Raw genomic sequence first — 11,887 nt, 5'->3', positions numbered from 1 at the left:
ATTGAAATTTCGAGGAATTTTCCGTTCGAGAAGATCTCACAAATCAATTTCGAAAAATAACTGCGTAGTCCACAAGAAATGTTATTGCCCATCTGAATAGCAAAATATGTCGTGTCTAACTTCGTAACAGAAATCACAATTTAATAGACAGCTTTTTGTAAACTTTATTCGCGAGGTTGTTTACGTATATCATACGTCTTGTTTTATTATTATTATCCTTGAACGATCAATTTGCGTTTGATTTTTGAAGGAATTAAACTTCTTTTTTTAAATTTGGCCAACGGTCATATCTTTAATTTTAGATTTAATTTAGTGTGTTCTGACAAAATTTGTAATTTCTGACAAATTTTCTCCACACCAACATTTTTCTTAACGTAATGAATCCATTATCCAAGGGAAGTTCAATCTCATCTGAAAAGTTCTGTCTTGATGAAAAATACGGGAACAACTAGAAGCGCGCTTTACGAAAATTTATGATGCTTTGTCATGCTTTTTGGAGTGGATTACAGCTGCTGAAAGTATATGGTTGCAGGGAACACCAACGTTTATCCGGTTTATACGGAAAAATATAGATTGACTATACTTTCAGGATAGGCAGGCTTATTAGTCATTTATCACTCCGCTAAATAATCATAAATCGAACTTTAAAGCATAAACATTCGAAAACCCTGCTGCTGGGTAATAAAACTATATAAAATATTCGTCCACCTACCTCGCAAAAAAATCATTAAAAATTAGGGGCATGGGTCATGATTATGTTTAGCGGGTCGCAGAAAAACAGCGGGGAAAAACTCCAAAACGTGCTGTTGTTTAAAAAAAAGCCGTCATTGCAGACTTTCAGCAAAGATATGAATGATTTTACATACATACTAGTTTTAAGTAGTTTACGTTGTTTAAATCACTACTGCCCTACAAGTTTAGCCTTAACCTTGAAAATCAGTAGATGCTGCATTGAGCCCAAAGATATTCTTTCCCCCAGACTTTTTTTTTACATTCGGCGTTAGCCACGATTTCGGAAAGTTATACCCAGCTACAATTGAGTTCTATATCAACTCTTATGGATTAGAAAAAGCCGATATATTGTGTTACGGCTACCAATAGTACACTGTTCTTAACTAAGTAACTAAGTTAGCTCACTATGGACTACTAAATGTGCAATTCAAAAGTAGAATTTTCTTAAAAAAGTTTGGAGTCTGCCAGGAACTGTGATAAAATTCCTGTATTTTCTTAACACGTTGAGTCCCAGTCTGTTTTAGGCGTACTTCACCAGACCCAAGCCTTGAAATGACTATGGACACATCATATACGATATTTTTCAGAGTTTTAGGGTGATGTGAATATTTTATTCTAAATAGTAAGTGTAACCAATGAACACGTATATATACGTTATCAGGCTGCAGTATTAAAATACTAACATCCAAACCTAATCACGTATATATACGTTGTTCCAACTTCAACGTATATATACGTGATTTGGTCTGGCCAATCAGTAAGTTAAGGTAGAGCACTGACCACGCATATATACGTGTTATATTTATTCGTTACAACCAATCATATTTTAATTTTTCTGTGAGTTAACGAATTAAAGAACGTTCCAAATTTTTAAATATAGCATTCTTGTGCATGCAATTTTTTTTTTCATCAACTGCTGTGCTAGTATAGATGATTGTATTCGTAAAGTGAGTTGTTTATTTTCTTTTTTTGTAGCAACCATTCCTAAAGAAGGCATGTTCAAGGCAAGAAAATCATTTTGAACCACTTTGTAATGCAATATCATAGTCACATGAAAAATTGAGATGTAGGGATTGTCGTCATGAATAAACGTTTTTCTTATTTTCTTCGTTTATGAGTTGCTATTGCTTCATTTTCTCAGAAATGGCAAAACGGTACAGTGCTAAGGAGATGCTGAATTGATAATGAATGAAAATGGGGAAATGGATTCAGCTGACTCGCTTGACGAAGAATCCGAAATAGAAAGTGAATCTGAAGAATCTGACTTTACTGGTCGCAAAATCCTACAAAATATTGCTCCCCAAACACATAGGGGAGGGAGGATTAGAACAAGAGGTTATGCATTCAATATCTGTGGCCGAGGTCGAAGTGTAAGGACGCGTGGTGGCCTGCAAACTGCAGCACATCCTTCAAAGATAAGAGAAAGAAATATTGAAAACTCCGAGCATTCTGCCACAGAATTTAGCTCAAGGAAAGAAAACGAAAACAAGGAAGAAGAAATATCGAGTGGAGGTGATTCTGCTATTCGTAATGATCTCAATAATGGAAAGGGCCCTGTGAATGAATTTGATTGGTCAGACGATGCCCCTATCATAAAACCATTTGATTTCAATGAAGGTACTGGGTTGCAGGTAGAGGCTTCTGATGGAGATGATCCCTTGTTTTTCTTCAATCTATTCATAAACGACGAACTTTTACAAGAAATAGTCGATAGATCAAATGCATATGCAGATCGTGTTATAAACTCCTCTGGTCCATTGAGACGGAACAGTATCTTGAACACATGGAATAACGTAACATTGGAAGAGATGAGACAGTTCCTTGGTTTGATTTTTCACATGGGTCTTGTTGCTACGTCATCCTATCTCTGTTACTGGTCTACAGACCGCTTATACAAAAACCAACTGTTCAAATCAGTAATGTCTAGAAACAGGTTTCAATCAATCATGCGATTCTTGAATTTTGGCGAGGAACCATCATTTCAGAATGATCGATTGAGTAAGGTCAGATTTCTCTTGAATCACCTCAACAGCACAGTTGCTGATGTCTACACGCCTGAAAAGAAATTATTCTTGGTTGAGTCGATGATGCTTTGGCTAGGGTGATTGGTTTTTCGCCAGTACATTTAAAACAAACGGCATAAATATGAAGTTTTTCAAATTGTGCACCAATGACGGGTTTCCTCTAAAGCAGAGATTTATTCAGGTGTGAAATTTGCAGACAATGAAGCATTGGGACAAAGAGGAGCTGTTGTTATTCACCTAATGAATCCCTATCTGGATAAAGGGTACCATGTTTTTACCGACAACTGGTATAATTCCGTGCTATTGACAAAGTACATGACGCAAAGGAAAACTTACATTTCTGGCACCCTAAGAGCAGACAGAAAACACCTTCCCGAGAAAGTTACAAAGAAAAAGTTGAAAAAAGGAGAAATGATTTTTCGGTCGTCAGACGACATTTCTGTCACAAAATGAAAGGACAAAAGGGATGTTTGTATGATCAGCAAGGCATTCATTCCTGAATTGGTTGAGACCGTAAACAGACATGGGAAATCTAGACAGAAGCCAAACATTGTGGATATTTACAATCAAAACATGTCTGGTATTGATCGATCAGATCAAATGCTCTCGTATTATTCTGGATTGAGGAAAACAATCAGATGGTACAAAAAGGTCGGCGTCGTGCCGCACCGCAAGAAACTGCGTTTTCAATGTGAATTTAGCTTTAGGTATCTATATATACCTCCTCAGCTTTATGTACCACGATCCAGTATGGATCAAGCGGTTAAGTTAAGACTTAGAATTAGATTGACTAAGATTATTACGTATTAAAACTAAATTCTCTATAGGATAATATTTTTACTTCATTTATTAGGTAAATTTACTTTATATTTATTAGGTAAATATAAAACATGGCATCAAGGAAGAGATCGCTGAGAGATGAAGAGCCAATACCTAAGAAGCGAAAAGTAACTGCAGAAGAAGTATCACAAGAAGATGCGTCCTTGCTACCAGATTTTGAAGTTGTATGTGAATTTACAATGGCTCTGTAAATTGTTTATGCTTGTTCCTAAAAGTATTTTTGAACGTATGCTTCGATTCATTATGGATATGCTTTTTAACAATAAGTTTGTTTTAAGCATTATTAGACGTTAGGGTGTATTATTTTAGTGAAAGCGGGCAAACATGATCCCTTTCAGGATTTCAACAAATTTGTGTGAAAATTTTGCAGCCAATCACACTCATAAAATAAATTTGAATCGCACAACTTGAATGAAAAAACGGGTGATATATAGTTATCAAATTTATAGAATTTGATAAAGTAATTTAAATAAATATGGATTGTTACTTTTGAATCTTACAAATTAAATTCAACATATTGGATTTTGCATTGTCCACTTAAGAACCATTAATTCAGGTTAGAATCGATAGGATAAGCAATATATAATACATAACCTAAGGCCACAAAACTGGGGTTAACGATTGTTCTGTAATCTTGTTACCCTGACATTAATAATGGCATCATAAACAGTTTTTTTGTTAGCCAGGAATATAATATTTCATGAATATATTTTTACAATTTGCTTATAAGCCATTTTGTCATTTTTCTCTCCTGCACTGAGTTCATTCTGCAGTATGTGATTAAAGGGATCCCAAGGTACTTTTACAAGTTGGACTTACCTGAAAGATTTTCAAAAGAAATTCCCAATGACATATTCACTTTTAATAAAAGTTCATGTATCCCCAGATATCGTTTTTTAAATATTTGTTTTTCTTGTCGCCTTGATGGCCGCTTTGATCTTCTTGTTTGTTAAAAATTTCAGGCTAGCTCCAGTCCTTTCTAGTGGCACGTGACCCTATTACGTAGTATTTCAGTAGTGCTCACAAATTAATGACTTTTAGTCGCTATTATTAATGACTTTCATATCATCATCATCATCATCATCATTCTCGGCTTAACGTCCGTTTTCCATGCTAGCATGGGTTGGACGGGGTATATTAATGACCCTCTTCCAATCTGATCTAGACTGTGTTAGATCTAAACTCAACTTCCTCTTTATCAAGTCTGTCCTTATAACCTCCTGCCAAGTCTTTCTCGGTCTGCCTCTGGGCTTTGCCCCAGGAACTATCAAGTCTCTACACTTTCTTACCCAATTATCCTCCTCCATTCTTTCCAAGTGCCCCAGCCAATTCAATCTTCTTATCTGGATAACATCTTTAATTCTACGGAGACTTAGCCTGCTTCTTAGCTCATCTGAACTCTTTCTGACTCTCAGACTGGCATTACACATCCACCTAACCATTCTCATATCATTCCTTTCTAAACGGTCAAGATCTTCCTGCTTCACTGCCCATGTCTCACTACCGTACAACATAACACTTCTTACACAGGCCTCATACAACCTACCTTTTACCTTAATTGACAGGACTCTGCTAGTCAATAAAGGAAGTAACTCTCTAAACTTTTTCCAAGCAGAACCTATCCTGCAAGTAACACTTCTTCCAGCACCCCCTTCACTGCCCAACATATCACCTAAGTAACAGAAGTTCTTAACTATCTCTAACGAGCCACTGTTGTACATCATTAAAGCTGGAAATACTTCATTCTCTGTAATCTCACGCTTGCATACAAACTGTATGCAAGCTCTTAACCTTCCACTAATACTACTGCACTTCTTATGTACCCAATGCTTGCAAGTCTGACAAAAAATTTAGTTACTACCAACCCCTTTCCTGCAAACTCCACAAGGCCACTTTCCAACTACAAGGTCACACTTGGCTGCAATGCTACTTATCATGACTTTAGACTTTGCTGTGTTTACCTTCAGCCCTTTCTCTTCTAGTCCCTTCTTCCACTTCTCAAACTTTTCAACTAATTCTTCCATCGACTCTGCTATGAGAACCAAATCATCTGCATACAATAACTCCCATGGACAACCTGTTCTGAACTCCATCGACAGCGCTTCTAAGACTAGAATAAACAACAAAGGACTAAGTACAGAACCCTGATGTACACCAACATTTACACTAAATTCATCACTAAGTGAATCGTTAATCCTGACACGACTTTTAGCATTGCTGTACATAGACTGAACCATCGTAACTAGCCACTCATCCACACCTAATTTTCTCATAGCCCACCAAATAACTTTACGTGGCACTCTATCAAAAGCTTTCTCTAAATCTACAAAGGCAAAATAGAGATTCTTTCTCTTTCCTAAATACTTTTCCTGAAGCTGTCTGAGTAAAAATATTGCATCTGTAGTGCCACGCCCTGGAACAAAACCAAATTGCATCTTATCTATATCAATTCTTTCTCTAAGTAACTTATCAATCACTCTTTCAATAACTTTCATTACTTGATCAACCAACTTCAAACCTCTATAGTTACCCCTTTCTAATGCATCACCCTTGCCCTTGAAACAATTCACTATTACACTCGACTGCCACTCACTCGGAATAGCACCATCCTTTATAATCTGGTTAGCAAGACTTGTAATAAGCTCAACTCCAATATATCCAGATGCTTTTACCATCTCTGCAACAATACCTGATACTCCTGCAGCCTTGCCAATCTTCAATTTCCTAATAGCCTCCACTACCCATTCTCTCTTGATCTACATAGCTGGCCCTTCTACGACATCATCATCAGACAAATTATCCTCGTCCCAATCAAATTTAGTGTTAAGTAACCTCTGATAATGATTCTTCCAAGCTACCCTTTTCTGCTCTGTGCTAGCCAAAACACCTTCATCATTACGTATACACTTCTCACCTACAATATCTTGATTAGTCTTCTTCATTTGCTTTGCTATCTTGAATACCTCATTGCGCTGGTCTTCTCTTCTTAACACATCTGCAAATCTGTTTCTCTCTGCTTCTGATTTTGCCTTATACACTGCTGTACGAGCGCGTTGCTTAGCTCCTAAGTAAATATTCTTACTACCACCTGACTTCCACTCTTTCCAAAGTTTCCTCTTTTCCTTTATTTCTACTTCACCTGCTCTACCTCTCAGAGTACCAACATTTACACTAGCCATCCTCAACCTAGTGTTATCTACCTTGTGATGTGATAGCTGGGTAACGGTCTGACGATGCTCACATCTGACATCTGTCCTACCGTGCGCGGCACCTTCACTCCTTAGAGTTCCAGCCCCGTTTATGCAGTTTGTCTGGTTAACTATTCTTACGGCCATTAATAAAGAGTTTTGGCATTGTTTTACAGCTGGATGCCCTTCCTAGCGCCAACGGTTCACAGACCGGACTGGGTGCTTTTTAAAGTGACACCATCACTATGTGGCATTTCATGGGACTTCCACAATCGCCCCTTTAAACTAAGGTATGGTGGAGGACGTTCAACTCCTCTCTTGTCTCTTAAGGAGACCCTTCACCCAAAAACAATTAATAACTGTCGCAACAAAGTTAAAAATATTCAACGTACTTTCCACATCGATCTCTGTACTATGATTTTTTTTTTTTAAAAAATAATTCAACATAATATACTAGCCATCTAAAAGCAATAAAACAAAAAAATAATATATTAGCAGCAGGTGTGTGCATGATTTCTTTTATTTCAAATTTAAAAGAATTTATTTCAACAAACAGGTTGTAAAAATTACTGATATATAACCTGTTGACCTAGGCGGGGTATGATGCTTAAGTGAGTATATTGCCAACCTTGTTCTCAACATTCCTTGGGGATTAGGTTGCCTAAGTTTCTCAGTAGATGGATAAAATATTAAAAAATCAATAGAAAGGAATACTACTTTAATTCATCCCACGATACAGAAATAGCCAGAAATTACTGTCCAATTTAAGTTAGTTTTTATGATATTCTTTCAATATGTAGTGCAAACATCAACGTAGTCTAGTAAACTAAACTCATCATTTTTCCCTTTTGCGATAGCACGCTAAAATAAGCAGGGTTACAAAAGCAGGACAGACATCAAAGCACAAGAGCAGAAAAGAGAGACAGGTATTCTGTCTTCGTCAACACTGCTCTGCCCCTCCATGATTAGACAAACCCTTATAATTTGCCATTTTTAGCGTTGATATATATAGCTATATTCACACTTTTTAGAATACTTGTGGCAGCTTCTAAATTTTTAAACTTAACAAAACACAAAAAATGTTTTAACCACCTTCTAAATAAAGAATATTATTTTTGCCGGAGAAAAGCAAAGAAAAATAAGAAATAAAATAATGCTTAATTGCGTAAATATTAAAGTTCAACGCAAAAAAAAAAATTTATCAAATATATGTTAGCGTCTTCTGCAATGATTTAATCAAACTACATTGGTGACAAACTGTTTTTAATGATGCAGTTGAAGTGCAAAAACTAACTGTTTTTTTGTTAAGTTTGTTGTTTGTGCATTACCGTAGGAGGCAACTGAACTATGCTCTGGAAAAACAAATACTTTTTTTCGCTGTTATATCTTTGGCTATTTTTTACACGTCTAATCGCGTAATGCCTAGGGACTTTTTATGTGCAATTTTACCACGTTAAATAATTGCCAACGTGAAGGTACTTGGTTTGAAAATATGTCGGTAATTACCTCGGCAAATTACAAAGGTTGTTATCGCCCTTAATCCTATTCGTGCTGGAGGGGGAGTGGTGATGCAGCCCCCTCTCCCTTTCCTCCTCAACTTTTTCCATAACTTTATATGGGCTTATAGTCCTATGCCTTCATATTTTATTTGCCTTCCAAAATATATCCTTTTGAAATAAAAACCATACACAAATGTGTGACATGTTGAATAATCAGTAACTTTCAAAACCTGCGTCTCAAATAAAAGTCCTTTGAAATAAAAATCATGCACAACTTGCGTCTCAAATAAAAAGTCCTTTGAAATAAAAACTATGCATATTTTATTTTTCAATTGATTGCTCAGGTATGTGAGAACATATGCAGAATTATTTCTATTTTTTTTAAAAAAAAATCGTTCGTAAAGAACTTTATGCAGAATTATTTTATTTTTTTTTAAAAAAATAATTGTTCGTAGAGAGCTTTCGTTTTACTTTGCCACACAAAGGTATATGTTCTGGCTATGCAGTCAGTTATAATTAAAGCACTACCGAAATAATACGTAACAGGGTCCTGTGCCACTAAGAAAGACTGGAGCTAGAATAAAAATTTTTAACGAAGAAGAAGGTCGAAGATAACCAAAATGGTGGTCGAGCGACAAGAAAAATAAGTATTTAAAAAGCTATATCTGGAGTTACATGAAGTTTTAACAAAAAGTAAATATATCATTTAGCATTTCTCATGCAAATCTTTCAGATGAGTCCAACTTGTAAAAGTACCTTGAGATCCCTTTAATAGTTTATAATTTAGATATTTTATGTTGCCAACGTTAGTAGTGTTATAAAGGCCCTACCGACCATAACTACTTATTTTTAGTCCTGTAACCTTCTATCAGTTGCTCAACTTTCACAAGTGTGTATAATATCAGAGCAATAGGAAAAAAGATCAACAAAAACTTAGTGGCCAGGCAGTGATGCAACATTTGCATAATAGAATTCATAAAATTGTTAAAATTAAATTTTTGCAGTTATAAAGAGTAAAATGATTTTTTTATTTTTATTTGTATTTTCAATATTCTTTACCCTATATGTAGATCGTTACCCTAACAACGAAATGAGGGCAAATAAAAGTTTGTGGCCTGTAACCTTCACTAAAGTACACTGATGCTTTTTAAAAAAACCTTACTGCATTTATGTGTTTGCGTGTTTTAGGAGGGTGAGGCTGAAGTTGGTATTGTGGAAAAAATTTCTCTTACCAATTTCATGTGCCATAAAAAGCTAGAAGTTTCTCCTGGTGCAAATGTTAACTTCATTATTGGAAGAAATGGAAGTATGTTTTGTTATTTTGTATATCAGCTCACAACCACTTTCTTTTAAAGGTCAATACATAGTGTCCTCCCCTCACTCCCCCAGGGCAATTTTTAAAAAAATCCAATATGGTGGGGGGACTAAGAAGAGAAATGTCTTTTTCTTTGCGAGAGGGGAGGGCAAGAAAGGGGGGGGAGAAAAATTTCATGGGACTGACACCAATATTTGTATAAAAAGGAAGTTATCAAAACATTACTATTCTGAAGTTCGCAGGGACATTTTCTCGTCATTTTAGAATGAAATACAGCAACTTTGAAGCTTTGCAGGGACGTTTTCTCTTCATTTTAGAGTGAAATACGGCAACTTTGAATTCATATAAAAAATGAAACGATCTCCCTAGCCAGACATTGCTTTTTTCTTTGTATTTTAAATCTACAGGGTATTTTTAGAAATGTGTATTTTTAAAAATACGAATTCCGTATTTTTGAAAATACGAAATACAGTTTTTAAAAAAATGCGCGTATTTTTTAATACTTAATTCGTATTTTTAAAAATACGAAATACGGAATTAAAAATAGAAGTGGTCGATTTTCCTAGAGAGCATCACAATTGTCCACCACAATCTTCCTACTCTTTAACTGATTATGTTGTGTTTAATTTCAGGTGGAAAGAGTGCCATATTGACAGGTTTAATTGTTGGACTTGGAGGCAAAGCAAATATGACAAGTCGTGGAAATTCGCTAAAAGGATTTATCAAGGAAGGATGCCAGTAATATTTTTGTTTTATTGCCTGTAGTAAAAATTAATGGGAGATAAGAATAATTCTCTTAAAATTTAACCCTTAAAAAATGAAAGAAAATGGGAAAACCCTTTTTAGCGAAATGAGGACTGTTCCGTAACATCTTTGTTACATTGTTTGGCCCTGTAATTTATTTTGGTCTAATTTAATGTAAAATAAATCCAAATTGGTTCATGTGGTATTCACCCTAATCAAATGTGTTAATCACATCTAGTTAAATTTAGAATCTTACCACCTAACATTGTATAATGGTAGACAGACTGTTTAAGCTGTACATCATTATCTGTTTTAGGTACTGCTCAGTGGTAATAAAATTACGAAATAAAGGTCCTGATGCTTATAATCCAAAGGCCTATGGTGAAGCAATAACTGTTGAGAGAAGAATAACTTCTGATGGTAGTGGCAGCTACAAAATTAAGTCAGCAGAGGGTAAGCTTAGCTTAGATTGTTTATTAAATAAATCAAGCAACTTAAAGATCGCAATCAGACAAACTTTTTTGGGAATTGAGGGAGCAATTAATGGCTCAGCCAGTTTCTCATTTCTCTGAATTGGGCGAGTCTTTGTGTGAGCAAGAGCAATTGCTCTCCTCTTATTGATAGGCCTGCTGCATAACTTTCTCTATCAACAGGTTACTTCCTAATGTAATTTAAAACAGAAACATATATAGCTGGCTACGTAAAAGGATATTTCGAGACTTCAGAGCTATTATTTTATTTCATAAAGTTTATTTATCATTATCATAAATATTTTTCATTTGCAAATTTATACTACATTCATAATGCGATATGTATCTTTGTATGAGACAATTTTTTAGAAAAAAAGTGCAGAGTATACTTGTTGTAACACCCTCCTTCATGAGGATTATTAAAATTCTTTTCTTATTGATAAAAATATGCTAATTTGAAATGTGATAGGGTGAAACTATACCTTAAATAGACATGTAAAAAAATATGTATGTAAATATTTAACAAAAACCATTTCCTACACAGTCAGTTCCAATATTAATTAGAATTACCAATTAGTGGAGTGATTAGACCAAGAAGATATTCTAGAATTTTGCAATAAAGATAGCAGCAATCAGATATATATGGCCCTAATTTTTCGTGTATTTTGGGGGGGAAGAGTGTGTTAAAATGGTGACTGTATATTGCAACATAAAATCCACAAGCAAGCTAGGCTTTCATCGCGGTTTTGAAAAGAAAAAAAAAACCTTTCAAAAATAAACAATAAAATTGGTCCACAGTTCCACAGTCTAAGGTAGACTTAATGGTTTAATGTTTTAGTTGTGCCGTATTTTCCGGTATATAACCCGCACATTGTATAACCTGCAGCTCAGCTTTTTTAGGGGGTTATAAACTAGATGCTATCAGATAGCCTGCACCTTTGTATAACCCGCATAAAATTTCAATCGATGTGTTTTACTTACCTGCACCTTTGCATAACCCACATCGTGTTAAGAAAAAAATTCAGCGTATTTTTACTTACCCTAATCATTTTATAAACATGTGCATGTGTTCTGT

At 35.2% G+C, this 11,887-nt stretch overlaps 2 protein-coding genes across 4 annotated transcripts in view; both read left to right on the top strand.

Annotated features, from left to right (window-relative positions):
• Nucleotides 1-282: 282 nt before the first annotated feature.
• LOC130645632 (uncharacterized) lies at nucleotides 283-2,838 on the top strand. The gene is made up of 2 exons (XM_057451682.1): nucleotides 283-1,354; nucleotides 1,708-2,838. Exon 2 carries the CDS (start codon nucleotides 1,917-1,919, stop codon nucleotides 2,835-2,837), a length of 921 nt encoding a protein of 306 aa, XP_057307665.1. The 5' UTR covers nucleotides 283-1,354; nucleotides 1,708-1,916; the 3' UTR covers nucleotide 2,838.
• Nucleotides 2,839-3,325: 487 nt separating this feature from the next.
• The window catches only part of LOC130645629 (structural maintenance of chromosomes protein 6-like), a 33,112-nt gene continuing 24,550 nt past the window's right edge, over nucleotides 3,326-11,887 (top strand). For all 3 annotated transcript variants that reach the window (XM_057451670.1, XM_057451671.1, XM_057451672.1), the window contains exons 1-5: nucleotides 3,326-3,463; nucleotides 3,634-3,760; nucleotides 9,472-9,589; nucleotides 10,231-10,336; nucleotides 10,659-10,795. In XM_057451670.1, the coding sequence (XP_057307653.1) occupies nucleotides 3,647-3,760; nucleotides 9,472-9,589; nucleotides 10,231-10,336; nucleotides 10,659-10,795 (475 nt within the window). In that variant the 5' untranslated portion in view covers nucleotides 3,326-3,463; nucleotides 3,634-3,646. The remainder of the gene's footprint in view (nucleotides 3,464-3,633; nucleotides 3,761-9,471; nucleotides 9,590-10,230; nucleotides 10,337-10,658; nucleotides 10,796-11,887) is intronic.

Source organism: Hydractinia symbiolongicarpus, chromosome 5 (assembly GCF_029227915.1).
Source record: "Hydractinia symbiolongicarpus strain clone_291-10 chromosome 5, HSymV2.1, whole genome shotgun sequence".
Lineage (NCBI taxonomy): Eukaryota > Metazoa > Cnidaria > Hydrozoa > Anthoathecata > Hydractiniidae > Hydractinia > Hydractinia symbiolongicarpus.
This window is presented reverse-complemented; position numbering and strand designations above follow the sequence as displayed.

What these genes read in the sequence shown, in the direction of transcription:
- LOC130645632 (XM_057451682.1), top strand. Translation starts at nt 1,917, where the DNA reads ATGAATGAAAATGGGGAAATGGATTCAGCTGACTCGCTTGACGAAGAA.